Raw genomic sequence first — 23,867 nt, 5'->3', positions numbered from 1 at the left:
TATCAACCTTTGAATCTTGAGTTCTTTAGCAGGACAGAGATTTAAATAAGTTTCCCTAGTAGCTTTGAAAGAGTCTGTGCTTGAGGGAACAAAATTCCCTCAGGCTTTGGCTCTTGTGGCCTAGCTGCTGCTGGTAGTGGTGAGTGGCAGTTGCTGAATAGGACAGCCGTAGCTTAAAAGGCAGCAACAATTAAAAAAGAAAGACAACAGGTCCAGTGTCTTTCATCTTTGCCCCTCTCCACCCCCTCTTCCCTCTCCACAGTTTAATTTGAGTTTATTTTACTCTTTGCTTTTTCTTCCTTCATTGCAGACTTTGAGCTAACTCTTGGCCTTTCTCCTGCTCTCCGTCCTTTTTTTCCTCTCCATTTGCTCCAGTCTCCACACCTGCTGAGTATTTTCTCTCTGTGCCTTTGCTCTTGGTCTCTAGAATGCTGACACTATTTGTGGGCCCTGTGATGTTCGAAGCGGTTTGATTCCTACAGACTAAGAGGTGCGCTATGCTACTCTGGGGAGTCGCAGTCAGTAAAGGACCGCTTCGGATCGAGGCCCAGGAACTCTGGTTTCCCTTCCTCTGTTTTTAAACAGTGCTTCTGTCTTCTCAGGTAGGGAGTTCTTCATCCTCATCCCAGTTCTCTCTTCCTACTGTATTTCTCTCTCCGCATTCCTGAGCTCACCCTCCACTTTTTTGGAGAAGGGAGAAGTGCAAGGGTGGGGCGGCAGGGGGTGGGGCGGGTGCTAGACTAGTTTCCACCCAGAGGGTCTGGGCATCATCCCAGGCTGTGCGCAGGAGTCTCCATCTGCTGCGGGAGGCAGGGGGCGTGGCAGGGGCGGGGTCTGGGCGGCATCCCAGAGAGGAGGCGGAGCCGGAGCGCACGCCGGCGCTCCCACTGCAGTAGTTGTATTTAGCTGGTCCTGGGGCAGCGGAGAGGGGAGGACTCAAGAGGGGTGCCAAGGTGAAAGATTGGAAGATTCCTGAAAGACCAGCTGGATTTCGGAAACCAGAAACACCCCTGGGAAGAACTGGGGACTCTAGGGGCGCGACGATCTCCGATCTCCTTACACAAACGGAGCGCTCGCAGGCTTGGTCCCATGGGCAGGATTCCGAGCTGCGATTCCCTCCGGCCCCGTGGGATTTGCTACCTTCTTAGGTACTTGTTCGCTGGACTGCTCTTGCCATGGGCTGTCGCCTTCAATCTGGATGTCATGGGCGCACTGCGCAAGGAAGGCGAACCTGGCAGCCTCTTTGGCTTCTCAGTAGCCCTGCATCGACAATTACAGCCCCGACCCCAGAGCTGGTGAGTCACCGTACCCGCCCAGAGTCTCCAGGCTCAAGCCTTGGGCTACTACCCTTCCCTTCTCCCAACTCCGCACCTACCTGTCTCTCAATCTTTCAACCGTATTCTGCCCACAGGCATCCCATACTCTAACCTGAAGTCTTGCCTGGTCTTGTCCAGATCCCCAGACACAGACTCTTGCCTTGGGGATGAGTTGGAGAGCAATGCTCTTGCCAGAGACCCCCCTTCCCCTCTGCCTTTCCCGTCAGTTTGCATCCTTACCCCGGCCCTGCATCTCTGGTTCCTTTTCTTCCTCGTTGGGGGGGGGGAGGGCGGTGGCGAACTGCTCCAGGCAGGGAGGGCTGAGCATTCTGTTTCTGCATAGGGTGGAAGGAGTGGGCAAGGACAGAAGACGAGGGTGCCATGGGAGGGAAAGAGGAGAGAAACAGATAGCATGGAGCGATGACTGCACGACGTTGGGAGACCGGGAGTGATGTGTATCCACACAGCAGGGAGGCTACACGAAGACCGGACAGGGCCTGGCAATCTGCAGCGATGGTCAGGCAGGGGCAGCAAAACAGAGACTCTGAGTAGTAGTAGCAGCAAGGGATGGTGGCAGCTGTCACCACTACTGCCAGAAACAGCAGCGGCGGTGGCAGCAGGATCCAGTGAAGATGCCAAGCTGCTTCCTTTCCTCCTCAGGGAATGTCCAACCCCAGAAATCTCGGTAGTAGGGAAAGACAAGGAGTGAAGTGTAGAGGACAGTTGTCACCTTTTCAGGACACCTGGTGGATAGACACATTTGCAGCTGACCATGTTTCTGTATTCGTGGTTCTTACCACACAGGAAGAGAGGCAAGAAGAGCAGAAAGCTTCCCGCTCCCTCCCGCCAAAGGGCACCCCCCATAGCCAATGCATAAGCCACGCTTAAGTGTCCATTACTGGGATCGATGCTGTCCCCAGAGGCTGTCTTCTCCCCTTACCATTGGTCTGGGGACAGGAGGCAGGGACAACAGTTTATTTTCCTCACCCGCTGGAGGTGGGGGTGGTCTTAATCTTTCTCCTTCCAGTATTCCTGCCACCTGGGAGAAGGATTTGCTCTCTAAACCTTTGGGAAAGATAGAAACCAACAGATGTCTCAAGCCAGTATCAAGCCTCCTCCTCCTCCTTCCCTTCCTTCCTTCTTCCCTCCCTCCCTCCTTACCCCATCTGTTAGGGTTCCAGGCCCAGAGGCCTTTTTAGGACACGCTGAACTCTCTCAGTTATTTCCAGACAAATTCTAGGTTATTTTTAATAGCTTGTCATTTTCCCCTTCTCTGAAGGTGGCCCCCGATTCTGTCTCTCAGAGCCAAGTTGGGGACATTCCCAGAGGGGCCTGACCGTCTGGCTCCGTTTTGTCCAGCAGGGGGCATTCTATTGACTGGTGGGGCCCGGTGCATGGAGAAGCTGCTTTGCCACTGGGAAGACCTCATTTGTTTTCAGACTAACCTAGAGATAAAACTTTGAGGTCTAACCTCACTTTGCTCTGTATTTGTTACCCCATTTATTCTAATCAACTATGAAAAAAATGTCACTATCAAATGGGGTTGTTGTTGGGGGCGATTAAGAGTCCTTACTATATATAAAACATTTAGAATAGCGCAAGCCCCGTAGTGAGTGCTGTGAAAGTGTTTGTTGTGCGGGAGCTCTTGGGCTGGGCTTTGGAGAGCTTGAGAACAACAGCATTTACAGCATCCTGGTTCCCGAGGCTTGGCCGAAGGGGCCCCAGGCTGAGCTAGCCTTCCTGGCCATACAGCTCTCTCAGAGGACCACTCAGACTGCCCTGGACTGGGGCTGAAGCTCTGGTAGGAGACAGTAGTTGTCTGCTACTTATTGGGCCCCAGTCTGTACCCAGGGTCGACCCCACCCCCACCCGCACCCCAAGTAGCTGTGGTTACTGTTCTGTCTGAAGGCCTGGGGTGGTTGGGCTCCTGGCACGAAGCCAGGAAGGGAGAGCGTGGCTGGAGCAGAGGTGACGGGGTGCTCTTGTTCCGGGAGGAACTGGCTGGGTTCCAGGAGTGGGAGTGGGTACTTAGCTTCTGTCTATACGAACCTCTTCCTCCTTCTGGCCCTTGACCTTCTGGCCCTTGAACACACACACACACACACACACACACACACACACACACACACACGCATGCACGCACGCACACGCACGCGCACAGGCACACACTTCTACTTCCTTGGCCGTGCAACTGCACACTAAGCAGTGGAGGCATTGGGTGTCTCTGAGAGTCCACAAAAGGTGTAAGCCCAGTAAGTGAGTCCCGACACTTTCTAATGGGGTGAACACAAAGACTAATCAGACGACGCCAGTGTAACAGATGACATCCTCTGTGTTTGCGGGTTGGTGACATCGTCTGTGTGAGTTTGCAGGCCCGTGCGCTGCGGACCTGTGCAAAAGCTGGAGTTTGCTTTCCCAGGACACCATCACCTAGGTTTCCTAGGGTGTCACTTCCCCTCCTCTTCCCTTTTCTGGAGTGGTTTCAGCCTTCTGAAAACAGGCCAGGCAATGAGTGGACTGACCAAGTAATTAGGCAGATAGAGATCTAAATGTGGGCAGGCTGCTTGCTTGAAGCATTTGAATGAGTGTGCTCATCTGGAAGATAGGAACCCTTATCTTATAGGACTGTGACATCCAGAGGGATAACGCTTGTGGCTCGTCTGCTAGGAATCCAAGTGGAGAGTGGTAAAAGTTAATTTTTTCCAACTTCCTTGTCCAGCCTGGGGCTTGACCTATAGAAGGTGCTATGTTGTCTTATCAATCAGTGCACGACCCAGGGCTTGGGATATAATGGGATATCAGTAAACAGTGGTGAAATGAATGATGAATATTTGTCTTTTCTCTTCTTGCTTCCCCCATTTTTAAAAGATTTTTTGAGATATATACATATATATATATACATATATATGCATATTCTCCCCCCCTCTGTATGTGTGTACTGCTTGAGTGCCTGGTGTCCCTGGAGGTCAGAAGATGATGTGAGCCACCTTGTGGGTGCTGAGAACAAAACCCAGGTCCTCTGCAGGAGCAACAAGTACACCTGTTAAGCCACCCTCCAGATCGCCCATCCTACCTCTTTTTTTTTTTTTTTTGGTTTTTACGAGACAGGGTTTCTCTGTATTGTTTTCGAGGCTGTCGGTCCAGCCTGGCCTCGAACTCACAGAGATCCGCCTGCCTCTGCCTCCCAAGTGCTGGGATTAAAGGCGTGTGCCACCACCGCCCACATCCTACCTCTTAAAAGATGAATTTTAATTTTTTTAAATTCATGTGTTTGTGTGTGTTCCCTGTGCCCATATAAATTGATGTGCGTCATGTGAGTATGGGTGCCCACAGAGGTCACTGGATCTCCTGGAGTGGGAATTACAGCCACCTGGTGTGGGTGCTGGGAATGGAACCCAGGTCCTCTGCAAGAGCAGTAACTTATCCTGACTGCAGAGCTGTCTTTCCAGCTGCGTGTTTCCCCGACCCTGCTTGACACTGGCTCTGATGGGAGATGACAGCTGCTAAGTAAGAGACAGCAGGAGTTGTGGGAATCTTTCCCCCAACCTACGAGGTTAGGCTCAGTGCCCCACAGATGCCTGTCTGGAATACCGTCCGGCATCTGTGATATATCCCCAGGATGGGACATGGAAGAGTGGGGGAGAGAGGACTCGGGCTTGTCCTGTTGCCGGCCATACTTGAGCCTTTCCTGGAGAGAGAGGGTCTCAGTTGTCACCATTCCTTTGCCTCACTGCCCAGCCACTCCTGGCTTCTGGGTCCAGTCCTGGGGGACTCAGGAAGCCTCCATTCCCAGCACAGTCCCCCTCTGGGGAAGACGCTTTGGCTGTAGCCATGGAAAATTGTTCTGCCAAGAAAGTTGTAACTAAGAAAAAGGCTCAGGGGGCAGTAAGGGAGAAGCCTGGGTAGGGGTGAAGGGAGAGGAAAAGAGAAAGCTGTGGATATGGGAGGCGAAGGTAGGACCGGGAAGGGGGGGTTCCGGGTGTGGGCCGGGAATGGTGGGGTTAGGGGGGTTCCGGGTGTGGGCCGGGAATGGTGGGGTTAGGGGGTTCCGGGTGTGGGCAGGGAATGGTGGGGTTAGGGGCTCTGAGAAACCTTTCCCTGCTTCCATGCCAGTGGGCATGACTGAGTTTGGGGCTTGCAGAGCTACCAGCGGGCAGGGCCTCTGCTGGACACATGGTGGAGGGGAAGCAGGCCCATTTCTAGCCTCCCGCCTGGCCTCTGACGCTGTCCCTGAGCCGCAGCGCCGGCCTGTGTGCCTGCGGCCTGTGTGCCTGCGGCTCTTGCCCCACACATTCCTGCCATCTCTGGCAGGGTTTCAACTGGACCAGGGTTAGGGAGGAGGGGGGGAGTCTGAGGCTGCAGCCAAGCAGGGGTGGAGAAGCTTGTCGGGAACAGGTGCTAGGGACAGGCAGTTCTCTTAAGCTGGCAGCCTGCTCTGACTGGCTGGCTGGCATGTGTATTTATGTGTGTACGTACACTCTTTCTGTTGGTCCTTTATGTAGAGAATAAGTACACATATGATATGATTGTAGGCCCAGGTCTTGCCAGAATTCGAGGAAAATGACTTTTTCCTCTTTAGTGCTTGAACACTCTGCTTGGCACTGAGGAGTCGGGGCCAGGGAAGCTCTGGGGTAGCTGGAGCACTCTGGCCTCTGAATCTAACCCTTGTCCTGTCCTACAGGCTGCTGGTGGGTGCTCCCCAGGCCCTGGCTCTTCCTGGGCAGCAAGCAAATCGCACTGGAGGTCTCTTCGCTTGTCCCCTGAGCCTAGAGGAGACAGACTGCTACAGAGTGGACATCGACCAGGGAGGTGTGGTCTTGGGACTGTGGAGTTGGGGCAGCATGTGAACAGGGGTGGGCAGGACTTTGTCTCCTGTCCCCTCCCCTGATACCCAGTGTCTTGCTTCAGCTAACGTGCAAAAGGAGAGCAAGGAGAACCAGTGGTTGGGAGTCAGTGTTCGGAGCCAGGGACCCGGGGGCAAGATTGTGGTGAGTACTGCTTCTTGTGACAATGCAGAGGTTATGGTGACGTGTGCACATTGTGTGCATATAGGCGCACCTACAGAATACAAGCTGGGCACATGGAATGATTCCTAGAGCCATTGGGTGACACACAAAGGTGTATGAGACAATCCCTTTCCTTATCAGTTTTAAACATTCATCTACCTGTTCATCCATGAATTGTCAGATTCTTACCTTTTCTTAGTTTCAGGCGTTATGCTAGTTTCTGAGAGAAGAACATGAGAAGATAAGGGAGACTTTGGCACCGCCAAATAGCTATGGAAATTCTTGCCTTTTAAAGATAGAGTCTCACTGTGTAGCCCTGACTGGCCTGACACTCAAAGATTCTCCTCCCTCTGCTTCCTGAGTGCTGTGATGTAAATTATATGGCACCATGCCTTTTAGTTATGACAGTTCTTTCTTTCTCTTCCTTGTCTTTCACTAACATATGCCGAAATACAATTATCAGTAGAAGCCACCATGAGGTTGAATACGACCAATGCTAACTAAGTGGTCTAGTTTCTAGTCCATCGTCCAAAGGAAGAGTAGAGAGAAAGGACCTCTGAAAACATGGTGTGCTGAGCCGCTTCTGAGAGTAGCTAATACTCAGAGAACAGATGTCAGGGGATGCTCTTACTGGAGGTGATGACACTTACGAAGGTCTAGAAGGTGACTCAGCAAAGTGCTCGCTCTGCACGCACGAGCATCTGAATTGGATTCCTAGAATCAACATTAAAAAAGCAACATTTGGAGGTTGTACTTATAACCCCTGCAATAGGGAGGCAGAGACGGAAGGACCCCTGGGGCTTATAGGACAGCCAGTCTAGCCCAGTTGGAAGGGCACTGGCCCCAGTGAGAGACTCTGTCTTAAAAGAAGCAAACAACTCCTAAAAGAATAACACCCAAGGTTGTCCTCTAATTTCACACGCACCTGACTGCATTGCAGTTCACCTGCACACATCTGCATGAACGCGTGTACACACACACACACACACACACACACACACACACACACACACACACACACAGGAACGCACGCACGCACACATGCACGCACGCACGCACTTCAAGATTGCCACACGATCAGGGAAGCACATGTTCTATGTGCTGTTACTTACGTGTCTGTGAGTAGTCAGGTTGAGTATAGACAAAGCCATCTTTCTTCAAGTGGCTACAGATGGGATACTGGATAAGGACCTTACACTGGTTGGGCAATGGTGCTCAAGTGTTGCTGGCATAGGGTTGTGCGAGCATGCCACGGGTGTGTGTGTGTGTGTGTGTGTTCGAGTGTGTGTCTACCAAAAGTCTACCTACATACGGGCAGCAGCATGTAGGTCCCTGGTAAACACGGGGAAATGATCTGACCCCTCCCCCCACTCCTCTCACAGACCTGTGCACACCGATATGAGTCTCGACAGAGAGTGGACCAGATCCTGGAGACCCGGGATGTGATTGGTCGCTGCTTTGTGCTAAGCGAGGACCTGGCCATCCGTGATGAGTTGGATGGTGGGGAGTGGAAGTTCTGCGAGGGGCGCCCCCAGGGCCATGAACAATTTGGGTTCTGCCAGCAGGGCACGGCTGCCACCTTCTCCCCCGACAGCCACTATCTCGTCTTTGGGGCTCCAGGAACCTATAACTGGAAGGGTGAGTCATTCACTGGGGAGGGTGGAGGAGGAGACCAAAATCTCCTCTTGCCTCCGAGATGGGACTGTCAGCAGCACACGGCCGCATGTCCATGAGTTCGTTGGTGTACTGACCTGGGCACTGCCATGCCTTCCACCACTCCCATCCTGCTGGCCCATAAACCAATGGGGGTCCCTACCCTCCACCGCATGGCCATGTGTTTATATGTTGGCATGGGCTCCCACATGCACGGCTGGGCCAGGGCCTGCATGCACCAACACAGCAGCTCATACCTCATCGCCATTCCCGTCTCTGCACGCTGCCACTGGCTGAGCTGCCACTCGGTGAGTGTGATGATGCCATGTCCGGGGGATACTAGAAGCTTGGGCTAGGGAGATGGTGGGGGTTGGGTTGAAGAGGAGGGGAGGGGGCTTCCCGTGTGCTTGTTCAATAGAATGCTTTGTGTGAGGGGGCGCCTTTCTCCGGCCTTGAGTACTGACAGGACTGTTCTTGCAGGCACAGCCAGGGTGGAGCTCTGTGCACAGGGCTCGTCGGACCTGGAACACCTGGACGACGGGCCCTACGAGGCAGGGGGCGAGAAGGAGCAAGACCCCCGCCTCATTCCGGTCCCTGCCAACAGCTACTTTGGTAGGGACCCTTCCCTGGTCCAGAACCACTCTAATTCTCTTCTCCTCTTTCTCCACGCTCCCATCCTCCTGTTTCTGTCTCTCTGCTGTTTTGTGTCTGGCTTCTTGGTGTCTCTCACTTTCTTCCTCTCCTTCTGCCCTTTTTACCTTCCTCTGGCCTTTCTCTCTGTTTCTTTCTTCCTGCTCTGTGTTCCCGTCTCTTGCTGGCCTTTCCCTGGTGTCTCTCCCTGCCCCCCCCCACAGGGTTGCTTTTTGTGACCAGCATTGATAGCTCAGACCCTGACCAGTTGGTGTATAAAACTTTGGACCCTGCAGACCGGCTCACAGGACCAGCCGGAGACTTGACCTTGAATAGCTATTTAGGTTTGTAAGCTCCTATGTCCTGGGCCCTGGGGTTTGGCCCCGGCCTTCCCACTGCCCTCCTAGGGAGTATCCTTTTCTTCCTGCCCTCCCCAACATACGCCCAGGGAAATACATATTGGGCCCAAACTGCAGAGGAGAATTAGGTACATTGACAGGCCCGAGAAGAAGAGGTCTTGAAGGTGGTGACAAGACAAGGGTCTTCATGGAGGAAGACCTAGGTGGAGCAAGGGGGCCAGTGTTAACCCTGCTTGGAAGGAGAGTTTGACCTCTAGGGAACTTCCTCTGGGGGCAGATGGAGGGTTTATGTTGGAGAAAGCTCTAGCCTGGGGGTGAGCCCCTCATAGAGGTTTATATCCTCTTCGGCATATCAACAAGGAGGAAACGAGGCCCAGGAAACATCTGGGTGAAGCAAGCTCTCCCTTGTCCCCCGTAAAGGTTTCCTCCCCTGGCAGGGTAGGGAAGATGGGGGTAGAGAATGCGCATTGGGTGTCAGTGGACCTCCTGGGTGTGCAGGAATGGCAGGCGCATCCCTCTCCTCTGCTTCCCCAGGTTGGACATGAATGGAGGTGGCTCTGGCGTAACTCCCATAACTCCCGTTGCTGTGCCCAGCCCCTCTTACCAATCACCAAGGCTTCTCTGTCGATGCCTCTCTCTGATGCATGACACCTCCATGTCATGCATTGTGTCTCTGACCAAGAGGGTCATAAGGGTTTCTAGGCTCTGGTGGAGGCAATGGTGGGATAGTCCAGACGTAGTGGTGGTGACCGGGAAACAACTCTTCCTTGTGGCTCCAGGGGAATTCTCTGGCTTCTGTCTCTTGGAGAAGCACTCACAGTAAGCGATCTCCTCACCCAGGTTTCTCCATCGACTCTGCAAAGGGTCTCTTGCGTGCCAAAGAGCTGAGTTTTGTGGCAGGGGCCCCCCGTGCCAACCACAAGGGGGCTGTGGTCATTCTGCGCAAGGATAGCGCCAGCCGCCTGATCCCCGAGGTTGTGTTGTCTGGGGAGCGCTTGACCTCTGGCTTTGGCTACTCACTGGCTGTGGCTGATCTCAACAGTGATGGGTGAGAGAGGGGACAGGAGGAATGTGCCCCTGGGTCCAGGAATGGCTTCTGTACTCTGTCCTGACTCCCTTGGTCTAGAGGGCCCATACTGTCCCCCTCTTCCACAGCTGGCCAGACCTGATTGTGGGAGCCCCTTATTTCTTTGAGCGCCAAAAAGAGCTGGGAGGTGCTGTGTATGTCTACATGAACCAGGGTGGCCACTGGGCAGACATCCCTTCTCTCCGGATCTGTGGCTCCCCTGACTCCATGTTTGGGATCAGCTTGGCTGTCTTGGGAGACCTCAACCAGGATGGCTTCCCAGGTGACTGGGATTGGGAAAGCTCAGTGTGGGGAGAGGGGCTGAGACGGGGGTAGATTCGAGATGAGGGGATTGTATAACTCAGCCAAGTTGAGCTAGTGATCTCTGGAGAGAGTGGCCGAGAGGATTTAAAGTGATGCATATAGCTCCTCAATGAAGCTAGAAATGTACACTGCAGGACTGAACAAGGGAAATTGGGTATGTCCATCTCCCTCCACAGTTTCACAACACCTCTCCTTATGCCCCCAGATATTGCCGTGGGCGCTCCCTTTGATGGAGATGGGAAAGTCTTTATCTACCATGGAAGCAGCATGGGGATGGTTGCCAAACCTTCACAGGTGATGTGAGGGGACAGTCCTGGGTGGAGTAAGGGCTGCAGAGGGCAGGGTAGGGGGGGGTTGGGAAAGTGGGACTCAAGGAGGCTGACTGCTGGTCTCCAGGTGCTGGAGGGCGAGGCTGTGGGCATCAAGAGCTTTGGCTACTCCCTGTCTGGTGGCTTGGATGTGGATGGAAACTACTACCCAGACCTGCTCGTGGGCTCCCTGGCTGATACAGCTACGCTATTCAGGTGAGCCCCCCACCCCCCGCAGCTATGGCCTCTTTCCAGTCTCACACCTGGTACTAGCCTCATGTTCTCTCCTTTCTACCCAATCTACTCTCCATACCCAGGGCCAGACCTGTTCTTCATGTCTCCCAAGAGATCTTCATTGCTCCGAGAGCCATCGACCTAGAACAGCCCAACTGTGCCGGCGGACGTTTGGTCTGGTGAGGCGAGGCTAGAAGGGAGTGCTGTGCCGAGGAGGAGGTGCCAGCGCTCGCTGGCTTCCCCTGCCTGGCTCCCCTAGCTTGGGTCTGGGCTGTGGCAGAGGCGGGATTGGGGTCCTGTTTACTCAGGAGCCTCCCTTTTGCCCCACAGCGTGGACATCAGGGTCTGTTTCAGTTACACTGCGGTGCCCAGCAGCTACAGCCCTGTTGTGGGTGAGTGGGGTCCTCAGCCGCTGCTCTTTGGATCGGCTTTCAGGGTAGAGAGGAGGGCACCCCAGGACCGGGTCCTCAGCGCACTGACTTCCCTCTTCTCCATGCCACAGCTCTGGATTACACGCTAGACGGGGACACGGACCGGAGGCTCCGGGGCCAGGTTCCACGAGTGACTTTCCTGAGCCGAGGCCTGGATGACCTCAAGCACCAATCCTCAGGCACCGTGTGGCTGAAGCGCCAACAGGACCGAGTGTGTGGAGACGCCATGTTCCAGCTGCAGGTGGACACAGCCTTCTGGTCTCCAAGTGACATCATTGTTGCAGTTTTTTTCCTTGCCTCTTCTCTAGCACACTCGTATCTTGTTGTAAGCCCCGGGCTCCAAGCAGCTAGAAAGATACTCAGCAATTAAGAGATTGTGCTGCTCTTGCTGGGGACCCAGGTTTGGGTCCCAGTATTTACCTTGGGTGGCAGAAATACCCTGCAACTCCATCTCCAGGAGACCTGACACTTTTCTGGCTTCTACTCACACACAGATACACACACACGTACATAATTAAAAAATAAAATCTTTAAAATTTTTTCATGTGCGTTAGTGTTTTGCCAGCATGTATGTCTGTGTGAGGGTGTCAGGTCCCATCTCTCCAGTACCTAAATTTTTTTTTGTACTTGGAAGCATATATACTAAAATTAGAATAACAGAGAGCATGGCTTTTGTTTGAGGATGACACACAAATTTGTGAAGAATTCCATATATATAATTTAGGCATCAAACAGTTTTGAGTTCTTTTTACCCACTTTTGCCTCTCTGCCTGATTTTTATTTTAAATGAGATGGAGTGCTGTATGTAGCTCAGGCTGGTCTGGAAACACACACACACACACACACACACACACACACACACACACACACACACACGAACACCAAACTGGCCTAAATGAGATCCGTCTTCCTTAGTTTTTTGAGTGGTCGGCACAAGCCGCCATGGCCAGCCAGCACTCACAATGTGTGAAGTGAATCTACTCTTCCCAGAGATGGGTGTCTGGTCCTCATCCCGAGGGAGAGCTCTCTCTTTCTCACCGTCTCTACTTCCTCACTCACATCACTGTCTCCCTCAAATTTCCTCCCGAGCTTAAGAGTCTTCAGCGTCCTGGTGGGGTCCTTGGCCAGGGCTGGGGGCTTGGGGTTGTTCCAGTGTAGTAACAATCTCTCCCTCCCAGGAAAATGTCAAAGACAAGCTTCGGGCCATCGTGGTGACCCTGAATTACAGTCTCCAAACTCCTCGGTTACGGTGGCAGCGACAAGCTCCTGGCCAGGGGCTCCCCCCTGTGGCCCCCATCCTCAGTGCCCACCAGCCTAGCACCCAGAGGACAGAGGTGAGCGTGGGGGAAAGGGAGGTGGGAGGGACAATGGTCCTGGAGCGTCTACTGTGATGCCCACTTGCGACTTGCAAAGCTCTTCCACTCATGTAGCCCCAGTACAACCCTGTATATATAGGTGATGTAATACCTCAAAGGAAAAATGGCTCCTTCCTAAGAGGATAGTGCTCCTGCTCCCTCACTCCCTGAGGTCATCAATTAGGGCCCTGGGGTATTAAGGCCTGTTGTCTTCTGAGATGGACACCAAGGCTCTGAAATCACCACGCTCCCTTTTGGCTGGAAGGGGCAGCAATTGCAGCTCATTGGGCGGTTTTCTCAGCAGCCCAGTGGTGGTTCCCTTCACTGTTTCCACAATCTCTGTGTGGAATCTAGTAGGTACGGTCTGCACTGGGAAATGTGGTCTTGCTCTGCCTCTGGACCAGCCTGGAGCTGTTTAATCCGTGCTTCTCTAACGTTCCATGTGCCTTGGAGACACATTTGATCTCCGCCATAGACGTGATCGTCTCCTGACACTCTCCACAGATTCACTTCCTGAAGCAAGGCTGTGGCGAAGATAAGATCTGTCAGAGCAACCTGCAGCTGGTGCAGGCCCGATTCTGCTCCCGGATCAGTGACACGGAGTTCCAGCCTCTGCCCATGTGAGCAGGGGACGAGTACATGTGTCGGGGAGGAGGGGCCAGGCCTCAGCAGGTGGGGGAGCCTCTCCAGAGGGGTCAGACAAGGGCTCTGACTCAGAAGACCGAGATGAGGGTCAGGGATGGGACCACAGGGTCCTGGCCAGAGAATAGCGCTCCCAGTGTGCGTAATGAATACCATGTGTTTTATGGGCACTTCATCACGCGCTCAGTCCTCTGCGAGGTGGGGATGATTGGCTCCATGTTATGGATGGAGAGTTAGAGCCCAGAGGTGGAGTTAGCGTAAGGATGGAGGTTCCCCTTACTCATTTGTGCGCTGTGTGGTTTGAGGGACGAGGGGTGGGAGGGGAGACAGCGTGGACCTGATTGGGGCCTGAGAGGAGGTGCAAGGTTTAGATCCCACAGTGAGTTGGGTCCCATCCTCCAGTGATGCGGACGGAACAACGGCCCTGTTTGCACTGAGTGGGCAGCCATTCATAGGCCTGGAGCTGACGGTCACCAACCTGCCCTCGGACCCGGCCCACCCTCAGGTAGATGGGGATGATGCCCATGAAGCCCAGCTCCTGGTCACCCTGCCAGCCTCGTTGCACTACTCAGGCGTCCGGGCCCCAGACTCTGTGGTAAGAACCTGGGGCAGGGCACAGTGGGTCCTCTAATTTTTTTTCTTTCTGAACTTTTTTTTTAGTAGTTATAGGTCTTATGATATTTTCAAACCTGTATATCACTGTCCTTAGCTCATTATTGTCACTCCCATTACTCTCCCTCTGTCTCAGAGTGCTGGGATTAAAGGCATGCACCACTACCGCCAGGCAGCTTATGTGTACTCTTGGAGAAAACATGATATTTCTTTCTGCCTCCACTATTAACCTGTCTTGTTATCCATTTCCTCTTTAGATCATTTCTCCCTCCCAACATAGTCTCTCTTCTGCATGTGTGTGTGTGTGTGTATGCATGTGCATGTGTGTGTGTGTGTGAGAGACAGAGAGATAGAGATAGAGAGATAAAGAGATAGAGATAAAGAGATAGAGAGATAAAGAGATAGATAAAGAGATAGAGAGAGATAAAGAGATAGAGAGAGATAAAGAGATAGAGAGAGATAAAGAGATAGAGAGAGATAGAGAGAGATAAAGAGATAGAGAGAGATAAAGAGATAGAGAGAGATAAAGAGATAGAGAGAGATAAAGAGATAGAGAGAGATAAAGAGATAGAGAGAGATAAAGAGATAGAGAAAGGTAAAGAGAGAGATAAAGAGATAGAGATAAAGAGATAGAGAGATAAAGAGATAGAGAGATAAAGAGATAGAGAGATAAAGAGATAGAGAGATAAAGAGAGAGATAAAGAGATAAAGAGAGAGATAAAGAGATAAAGAGAGAGATAAAGAGATAGAGAGAGATAAAGAGATAGAGAGAGATAAAGAGATAGAGAGAGATAAAGAGATAGAGAGAGATAAAGAGATAGAGAGAGATAAAGAGATAGAGAGAGATAAAGATATATAGATAAAGATATATAGAGAGATAGAGAGAGAGAGAGAATGTGTTTGAGAGAGAGAGAGAGAGAGAATGTGTTTGAGACGAGTTCTTACTATGTGACCTTGGCTGGCCTAGAGCCTGCTATGTAGACCAGGCTGGCCACAAACTCCCAGAGATCCACCTGCCTCTGCCTCCAGAGTGTCAGGATTAACGAAATACACCACTAAGTACCAAGCTTGGTCCTTGCATATATTTGAGACCAATCTCTCTGTAGCCCAAGCTGTCTTTGAACTTGTGAATCCTCCTGTTTCACCTTCCTGGGGTCAGGGTTGCAGGCATGTGCCACCACACTTGGCTTCAAATACATTCCACAAAATATGCAGTATTAATTTTCCCTCCTACTTTCTTGCACTCCCCCCACTCATCCCTAGTTTAGAGCCCTCCTCTCCCCATACGGTTCCCCTTCCACTTCTGTGTCACATATATATTAAAACTAGATTTCTTCTCTTCCATCTTCTTTCTTGGTTTTCGAGACAGGGTTTCTCTGTGGCTTTGGAGGCTGTCCTGGAACTTAGCTCTTGTAGACCAGGCTGGCCTCAGACTCACAGAGATCCGCCTGCCTCTGCCTCCCGAGTACTGGGATTAAAGGCATGCGCCACCACCACCACCACCCAGCTAGATTTCTTATATGAGAGAGAATGTGATGTTTGCCTTTCTGAGTCTGGCTTGTTTTGCTCCCTGTGGCAATCTCCGATTCCATCCATTCTCCTGCATACAACACGCATTTGCTCTTCCTAATGCCTGAGTAAGCCTCTAGTGTGTATTCGCATGGGGTGTGATCTTACGGGCTTCAGCAACCCAAACTGACCCGTCCTTCCCTCCCTGATCCAGGAGAAGCCACTCTGCGTGTCCAACGAGAATGCCTCTCATGTCGAATGTGAGCTGGGGAACCCTATGAAAAGAGGTGCCCAGGTTGGCATATCTAGCTTTTTCTCTAAGTGGCCCATCCTTACGACCCGGCTCCCCCCTGACTCACCTGTCGCCCCACAATTGGCAGGTCACTTTCTACCTCCTCCTCAGCACCTCTGGAATTACAATTGAGACCACAGAGTTGGAGGTGGAGTTGCTGTTGGCCACGTAAGACTCGGGGAGGGGGGAGGGGGCAGGCTGGGTTACTTAGAACGGCTTCAGGTGCCTCGTGGAGGTTCCTGTGCCCGCTGTGCCCACACGTTCCCACGTTTGCACGCCAGGATCAGTGAGCAGGAGCTGCATCCGGTTTCTGTTCGAGCTCAAGTCTTCATTGAGTTGCCGCTGTCCATTTCAGGGTAGGGGTTGGTTTGCGTGGGTCCGTCTGCCACTCCCAATCCCTGGCTTGGGCTCTGCCTTACCTTACCCTCTGGGATGGCTCCATTTGGCCGGACCCCAGGCCTCCTCAGCCCTCTTCTCGTCTCCCTGAACCAGGGTGGCCACGCCCCAACAACTCTTCTTCTCTGGCGTGGTGAAGGGCGAGAGTGCCATGAGATCTGAGAGAGACGTGGGCAGCAAAGTCAAGTACGAGATCACGGTAAGCATCCTGTCTCGGGCTCCAGAGAAGAGGTCGTTGAGACATGTCTCCAGGTATGGGTTCTTTTGCCACCTGGCAGCGTGGTGGCCCAGGGGTTCCAGGCCTCTGACCTGGGCAGACATGGCTCTAATGATGGGGGATGTCCTTCTGTATATGTTTCTCTTATTGGTTGATGAATAAAACACTGTTGGGCCAATAGCCAATGAGGCAGGAAAGTAGGAGAGGAGGAGAAGTCTGGGAAAGGTAGGCAGGACAGCCCACCTGAGTCAGTTGCCATGTAACCCGCCAAAGGAGTAGCAGGTCTGAACCCTTCTCTGGTAAGCCAAGACTACGTGGAAATACATTGATTGGTAGAAATGGGTTAATAATTAAGACAGAGCTAGTGAATAAGAAGCCCAAGCCACCGGCCAACAGTTTTATAACTAATATAGCCTCTGTGAGTTTATTTGGGGTTCAGGGGCGGCGGGCTGGTGAGAAAGAACCTCTACAACAAAATGGTGCCCAGATGTGGCTTGAACAAATTTCCACATAGAACCTGACAAAAGCTTAAAAAAGGATTTTAGAAACAAAAGAACAGAGACAAGCATGGCTTCTTGGTATCAGCATTTTCTCGGGTGGTCTGTTTGTTAGAGAGAAGCAGAGGCTCCAGGGCTTCCAGGCCCCTGCACAGGGCAGACATAGCTCTAAGCACATGCTGGTGCTGGGGTCTCAGTGACTCATCTGAACAGGCCATCATCTCCCCTGCAGGTCCGACAGGCATTGAGAACTCAGAGGGATGGCTCCGGTGGGGCCTTAGCTGGAATGGGATCTTGAGCAGTGTCTATAGCTTTCATTAATATTTTGCCCTGGGGCTGGAGAGATGGCTCAGGGGTTAAGAGCACTGACTGGTCTTCCAGAGAATCTGAGTTCAATTCCCAGCAACCACATGGTGGCTCACAACCATCCATAATGAGATCTGGTGCCCTCTGCTGGCCAGCAGGCATGTATGCAGACAGACCACAGTATACATAATAAATAAGTAAATCTTTAAAAAAACACTTTGCCCTGGCTTGTTCTCAATCCCCTCATGCTTGCCCAGATTTTCCTGGTTGGGTATAAGGAGAGAACAATGCGCAGTCTGCTCTAGACTGTGCAGCGTTGGATGCGGCTGCGCTCCCCGAGGTGTCCTCCACATCAGCCTTGCCTCTCTCTCTGTGAAGCAGGGTCCACTCAGAATCTGAACTTCATTGCTTTGGGCCCGCAGGTCTCCAATCAAGGCCAGTCGCTCAACACCCTGGGCTCTGCCTTCCTCAACATCATGTGGCCTCACGAGATTGCCAATGGGAAGTGGCTGCTGTACCCCATGCGGGTGGAGCTGGAGGGCGGACAGGGCCCTGGGAAGAAAGGGATCTGCTCTCCAAGACCCAACATCCTTCGCCTGGTGAGACTCAGGCAGGGCGGGCCCGGTGGAACATGGGAGCGGTGTCACGAAGCGTGTGTGTGCGTGTGTGCGCGCGTGTGTGTGCATGCATACGTGTGTGCGTGTGTGCCCGTGCGCGTGTGTGCGCGCGCGTGTGTGCATGCGTGCGTGTGTGCGTGTGTGTGCGTGCGTGCGTGCGTGCGTGTGTGTTGTGTGTGGGTGGTAGGGCTGTGGTATTTGGGGTGACTCTCATTGCTCCTTCCTCTTCCCTGTCCAGGATGTGGACAGCAGGGATAGGAGACGGCGAGAGCTGGAGCAGGAGCAGCGGGAGCCGCAGGAGCCTCCAGAGAAGCTGGAGCCCAGCAGCACATCCTGGTGGCCAGTGTCCTCTGCTGAGAGGAAGAGAAACGTCACCCTGGTGAGGGCAGGGCGACCACAGCCCAGCCACAGTGGGGGTTCATGTGCGGTAGAGGAGGCCATCACAGGTGCACAGGATGTCGGAGCTGGGTGTCTGTGAAGATCAGACTGACAAGGCACACGGTGCTCAAACACCAGGGACAAACAGTCATTCAGTCTGCAACCCAGCTGGAGCCAGATGGTATCTGTGAGGCAGCTCCTGACACCTCAGACCCTGCAACTCCCAGTGTCTACACCAGGGCCAGCTCGGTAGCCAAGCAACCAATCCTGCTCATTTATATAAAACACATTTTATAAGGGCCGGGGTGGACTCAGCCTCTTGCTGCCACCTTTTTTCCCCCCCGGAATCCGGGTTTCTCTGTGTATCTTTGACTGTCCTGGAGCTCACTCTGTAGACCAGGCTGGCCAATGACAGTGCCACAGAGATCTGCCTGCCTCTGCCTCCCGAGTGCTGGAATCAGAGGTGTGCGCCACCTTCTAAGTGCTGGGATTTCAGACATGAGGCACCAGGTTCAGCATTTCCTGTTCTCACAGTTAAGATTATGATTCCATGTTCTCATAATTAAGTATATACACAAGATTGGTTAAGCTGTCTATCCGCTTGGAACGGTTTTGCCTCCCACTTTCCCACATAGTTTTGGTGTTTAGCTGGATTTGTTGAACGCTCTGTGCTTGTTCCTCCTGGGGGGGTGTGCTTACAGTGAGAATGTGGTACAGATGTCATTAGAGACACTGTGGGTGGAGCTGAGCCTAGACAGCATGATCAGGACAGCCCCGGAGATCTTGGCCAGTGACTGGAAGCAGTTGGTGAACTCTGTCACACCTCATCCTTTTTCTGAACGGAAGCCTCCCCGTGCCCCTCTGATACCCAACCCGTAGGCAGGCTGTGCATCTGGAACTAGCTACTGCTGTGTTATACACCCAGTCCCGCCTTCTCCACGGGACTGACAGCTCCGAGAGACTCCCTGTTTAACAAGAACTTTGAAATAGTTTTTATTTAGTAACATAGTTTTTTCCCCCCCTTTTTTCTTTTATTTGGAGACAGGGTCTCTCTGGCTGGCCCAGAACTTGCTATGTAGACCACGCTGACCTTGAATTTACAGAGACCCTCTCGCCTCCTGAGTACTGGCATTAAAGGCATGTGCCACCATTCCCAGTTTAAAACAGTTTTGAACTCATCGCAATGCCATCTCAGCCTTCACAGGGCTAGGATTACAAACATATGCCTCCATATCTGGTTACTTATTAATTGTGCTTATTTTTATTTTAGAATCAAGCAGAGCACCATTCCATAAAATACAGTGTGTTCTCTCTTTACTTAGCAGGGTTGGAGACCAAACTAGGGCCTATGCCAGACAAACACTCTACTACTGAACTACTGCCCAGCTCTTCGTTCTTTTTTTTTTTTTTTTTGGTTTTTCGGGACAGGGTTTCTCTGTGGCTTTGGAGGCTGTCCTGGAACTCGCTTTGTAGACCAGGCTGGCCTCGAACTCACAGAGATCCGCCTGCCTCTGCCTCCCGAGTGCTGGGATTAAAGGCGTGCGCCACCAACGCCCGGCCAGCTCTTCGTTCTTTTGAGAGATGAAGGGATGTCGTGCTATGCAGCCTGGGTGTCCCTCCAAATTGGAATCTTCTTATTTCTTAGATGCTGGAATCACAGGCGTATGTCCCTGTGCTTGTATTCATTATTTACTTTTTAATGTCTTTATTTGTCTTTTAAACAATTTTATTATTTAAAATTTTTTTATGTGCATGACTGTTTTGCCTGCATACATGTATGTAAACCACATGTGTGCAGCGCCTTCTTTAGAGTCCACGTTTGGGTGATCATGTGACATTTTTCTATCTGTACCTGGCTCATTTCACCTCATATAATATCTCATATATTATATATGTATATATGTGGGTTTTCAAGTCAGGGTTTCTCTGTGTAGCCCCAACTGTCCTGGAACTCACTCTGTAGTCCCTGATGGCCTCGAACTCAGAGATCCATCTGTCTCTGCCTCCTGAGGGTTGGGATTAAAGGCGTGCGCCACCGTGTCTGGCACCACTGGATAGCTTTGCTAGCTCTGTGACCTGAAGCAGGTTGGTGGCTTCCCTTAAGACTCAGTTTCTTCTTCTGAAAAACACTGATGCCAGGCACAGCGGCCCACATCAGATCAATCCCAGCACTTAGAAGTCTAGGTAGAAGAATAAAATAAATTTCAGGCTAGTTTGGGTTACACAGCGAGACTCTGGCTCAAAAAGAAGCACCTGGCCGGAGATTTGGAGCTTAACTGAGGTGGGCACTGGGTGCTTAATAATTGAGACAATAAGTTGAGTAGGTATCAACTCAGGAAGCTACTCTTCCTGTCGCTAGGATGTGAAAGACCCCTCCCAGTGTGTTTCAAAGCCAAGTAGTCCAGATTTGAGGTAGGTAGCTATCTGGGCCAGAGGGTTAGGTTGGGAAGACTTCCTGGAGGAGAGGAGTTCAAGGTCAGATGAGGGGCATGGGAGAGACGGCAGACTCATGGGCCTGTTGGCTCAGGGTCCTGAATATCCTTGTCCCTAGGACTGCGCCCAGGGCACAGCCAAGTGTGTGGTGTTCAGCTGCCCACTCTACAGCTTTGACCGTGTGGCCGTGCTGCATGTCTGGGGCCGCCTCTGGAACAGTACCTTCCTGGAGGTGAGGGCACTGCTGGGCTTCCAGGCCAGGTGACTTCTGCAACCCCCCCCCTCAGCTTATTTTAACCCCTTCTGTCCAAATGCAGCACCTTTTAAAGCAAAGCCAGGCAGAGACGCCTTCTGCACTGGCACCGTTCTGTTTGTAATCTCAGTGGCCGGGGAGGGTTGAGGGGAAGGAACATGGGCGTTTAGAGGCCTCTTTCCCGATCCATTAGGAGTACATAGCTGTGAAGTCCCTGGAAGTGATTGTCCGAGCCAACATCACAGTGAAGTCCTCTATCAAGAACTTGCTGCTTAGAGATGCATCCACAACGGTGAGATGTCAGGCTGGAGGATGGGGTGGGTAGGGGCTCTCCCCCTCCCACTCTCTCCAGCTCTTGCCCGGTTAACTTCTTGTTTCTCAGATCCCAGTAATGGTGTACTTGGACCCTGTGGCTGTGGTTGCCGAAGGTGTCCCCTGGTGGGTCATCCTCCTGGCAGTTCTGGCTGGGCTGCTGGTGCTGGCCCTGCTGGTGTTGCTATTGTGGAAGGTGAGGCTTGGGGAGGGATGGAACCAGTGTGAACCCGGATTAGAGTAAGGTGGCTAGCCGCTCACCCACACATGCATTTATGTAGCAACTCTATTAAGCACTTACCGTGTATGCCCCGGGAACTCCATCTGGATGTTTCAGAGCTGACTCCAGTGCAGATCTTGTCCTCAAGGACTGTGTAGTCTAGTGGAGTCTTGTAGTTAAGGACAAGGCAGAGGGGTTGAGTTTGGAACACAGAGGAAGGAAGTCTTTGGAGGGTGGTTTCCTGGAGCTGGGCCTTAGATGGTGAAGTGGCAGGATAGGAATGCGGGTAGATGGCATGAGTGGATGTGAGACTTCCAGAATAACCAAGGCGGATAAAGGTTGTCCGCTTCAGCCAGAGTACGGCAGCCAAGGTTGGGAAGGGAGCTATGATCAAGGCTGGCAACGTTGGAGACTAGATCCAAGGAACTGCTGGGAGCTGCCACATACGAATTGTTCTTGTTCTGCAGAGCTGTAACAGACTCCTATTGACTCAACATAAAAGCACACACATGCATATGTCAGTGCAGGGGATCACATGTTCCACCAGGGTCCATCCCTGAGCCACATGCTACTCATGGGGCTTGCGCAGAACCAAACACATCCTTGGGACTCTGTAGACTGCCATGCCCACCTGCTATTTGACAAGTGTGCCTCATCAGTGAACCAGCTCTGGTGTGTCATCAATGCCACAGAGAACTTGCCCTGTCCTGGGGATGATTAATACCTTCAGGATTGGCCTCAGGATGCCTGCCTGTCCCATCCACTACTCCCATAGAAGGGAGACAGGCAGATATAAAGGCCCCCTCCTTCCTCAGCCTCCCCATCCTCTGCCTCTTTCCCCTTCTCCCCCAACATCCCAGTGTGGCTTCTTCCATCGGAACAGTCCAAGCTCATCAGTTCCAACCAACTATCACCGAGCCCACCTGGCCGTGCAGCCCTCGGCCATGGAAGTTGGGGGTCCAGGGACTGTGGGGTAACTGCTTTGTGTGCATGTGTGTATGCAAACGTGTGTGTGTATGTGTGTGTAAGTGCAGATCCAGCATTGGAAAGGGAGGTGGTCAGGAGTGTGCAGGGTAAAGAGAGGAATTGGGTACAAGGGTGAGGAGGGTCTGAATATTTGAGGTAAGGAGTAACTCCAAGGGTGGGATTATAATTGTGAACATACATAGCCCAGCATGCACAGGTAGTGAGTAGGCTAGGACTGTCAGCATGCGGGGTCCCATGCATGTCTTTTCTGTGTGGAGATGATTGTGCTAGGGGTCCTGTGCTGTCTGAGCATGCAGGAGTCTTGGCTGTTCTGAGTTTCAGTATGCAAGGGGCCCAACACCACCTTGATGTTCATGGATGCAAGGGCTCTGGCCTAAGGGGTTGCTGTTTGTCGTACAAGCACACAGGTGTATGTCTATGGGTCATCATTCTGGATATTCGGGAGATCTGGGACATCTGAGGCTTTTAAGAAGCTTGGGTGGGAGGTCCTGATGTGCAGCTTCAAGCCTCTCTTCCAGGGACCAAGGGCGATTTCCTGGGCTTTGCACCTGGGGTTTCCATTTGGCCTTCCTCTGGCTGTGAATGAGAACCCGGGACCCTGGTACTGATGGCAGCAAGCTGGGAGCTGGCTGCCCACTGTGCTGGAATCCGGCCAGGGTATCTGTTGTTTCAGCCGGTTCTTTCCAGCTCAGGGATGGTGAGGCGTTTGAAAGGGCCTCAGCCCTGCAGGCTGCTCACAGCCTGTCTTGGTGTCCTTACAGCTGGGATTCTTCAAGCGCACCAAGCACCCCGAGGCTGCTGTGCCCCAGTACCACGCGGTAAAGATCCTCCGGGAAGACCGACAGCAGTTCAAGGAGGAGAAGACAGGCACCATCCAGAGGAGTAACTGGGGCAGCTCCCAGTGGGAGGGCTCTGATGCGCACCCCATCCTGGATGCTGACTGGCACCCTGATCTGGGTCCTGATGGAACTCCCGTGCCAGTCACTGCCTAACTTCCCTTGTTCCAGGCTTGTGTGTCCCTTCCACCCTTTGCCAAGATGGCTCCTTGGGATGGAGATAGTGGAGGAGGTTTTTGGTGTCACATTGAGATATGGCAGGCTCTACTTCCTCAGGGGCACAGACCTCTCCCACTGTGAGAACCCCCTCTCCTACTTCCCCTTAGAATGCTGTGAGACGAGGGGGCATATCAGGGATGGGCTGTGGGGCGCGGCCGGGAGGGCAGGCACGTCCTGATGCAGGATCGGGAGTAGGGGTTCTGATCTCCTCTCACCCGCCCTGTGTAACATGTCTTCCCCAAAGTGCCTTAGACAGAGGGCCAGGGAGGAGATCGTGTCACTGTCTCAGGGGCTCTTCCCTCTCTAGTCCTCCCTGTCCTCTGACCTTAGTGTGCTGTTCCAGCCTAGTGGTTTTTGTCTATTTATTAAAAAGTATTTGACGATAAAAACTCTGGTGGCTTTATTGAGTGCTGCTCTTTCATCTTGAAGGTTTGGCTTCTTTCTGTCCTCTGAAGCTCA

The 23,867-nt window shown here is 52.5% G+C and overlaps 1 protein-coding gene and 1 pseudogene across 6 annotated transcripts; both read left to right on the top strand.

Moving 5' to 3' along the window:
* Positions 1 to 879: 879 nt before the first annotated feature.
* On the top strand, positions 880 to 23,797 carry Itga7 (integrin subunit alpha 7). 6 transcript variants are annotated; one of them, XM_040754655.1, is made up of 26 exons: positions 880 to 1,295; positions 5,998 to 6,125; positions 6,225 to 6,304; positions 7,705 to 7,960; positions 8,830 to 8,949; positions 9,805 to 10,012; positions 10,120 to 10,313; positions 10,560 to 10,648; positions 10,751 to 10,878; positions 10,980 to 11,075; positions 11,227 to 11,288; positions 11,399 to 11,568; positions 12,506 to 12,661; positions 13,187 to 13,302; positions 13,727 to 13,919; positions 15,660 to 15,740; positions 15,826 to 15,905; positions 16,019 to 16,093; positions 16,230 to 16,332; positions 17,576 to 17,752; positions 18,009 to 18,149; positions 20,700 to 20,813; positions 21,028 to 21,126; positions 21,217 to 21,342; positions 22,227 to 22,339; positions 23,115 to 23,315. In XM_040754655.1, the coding sequence occupies exons 1-26, from the start codon at positions 1,090 to 1,092 to the stop codon at positions 23,173 to 23,175; spliced, it is 3,372 nt and encodes a 1,123-aa protein (XP_040610589.1). In that variant the 5' UTR covers positions 880 to 1,089; the 3' UTR covers positions 23,176 to 23,315. The 6 variants fall into 6 exon arrangements, with proteins under 6 accessions (XP_040610589.1, XP_040610588.1, XP_040610591.1 ...); XM_040754654.1 differs by lacking the exon at positions 8,830 to 8,949 and adding an exon at positions 8,456 to 8,587; XM_040754657.1 differs by lacking the exon at positions 22,227 to 22,339 and adding an exon at positions 8,456 to 8,587 and having other exon boundaries at positions 881 to 1,295; positions 23,115 to 23,797.
* LOC121143375 lies at positions 11,949 to 12,044 on the top strand (annotated as a pseudogene).
* Positions 23,798 to 23,867: the final 70 nt, after the last annotated feature.

Source organism: Mesocricetus auratus, unplaced genomic scaffold (assembly GCF_017639785.1).
Source record: "Mesocricetus auratus isolate SY011 unplaced genomic scaffold, BCM_Maur_2.0 Super-Scaffold_100011, whole genome shotgun sequence".
Classification (NCBI taxonomy): Eukaryota; Metazoa; Chordata; class Mammalia; order Rodentia; family Cricetidae; genus Mesocricetus; species Mesocricetus auratus.
This window is presented reverse-complemented; position numbering and strand designations above follow the sequence as displayed.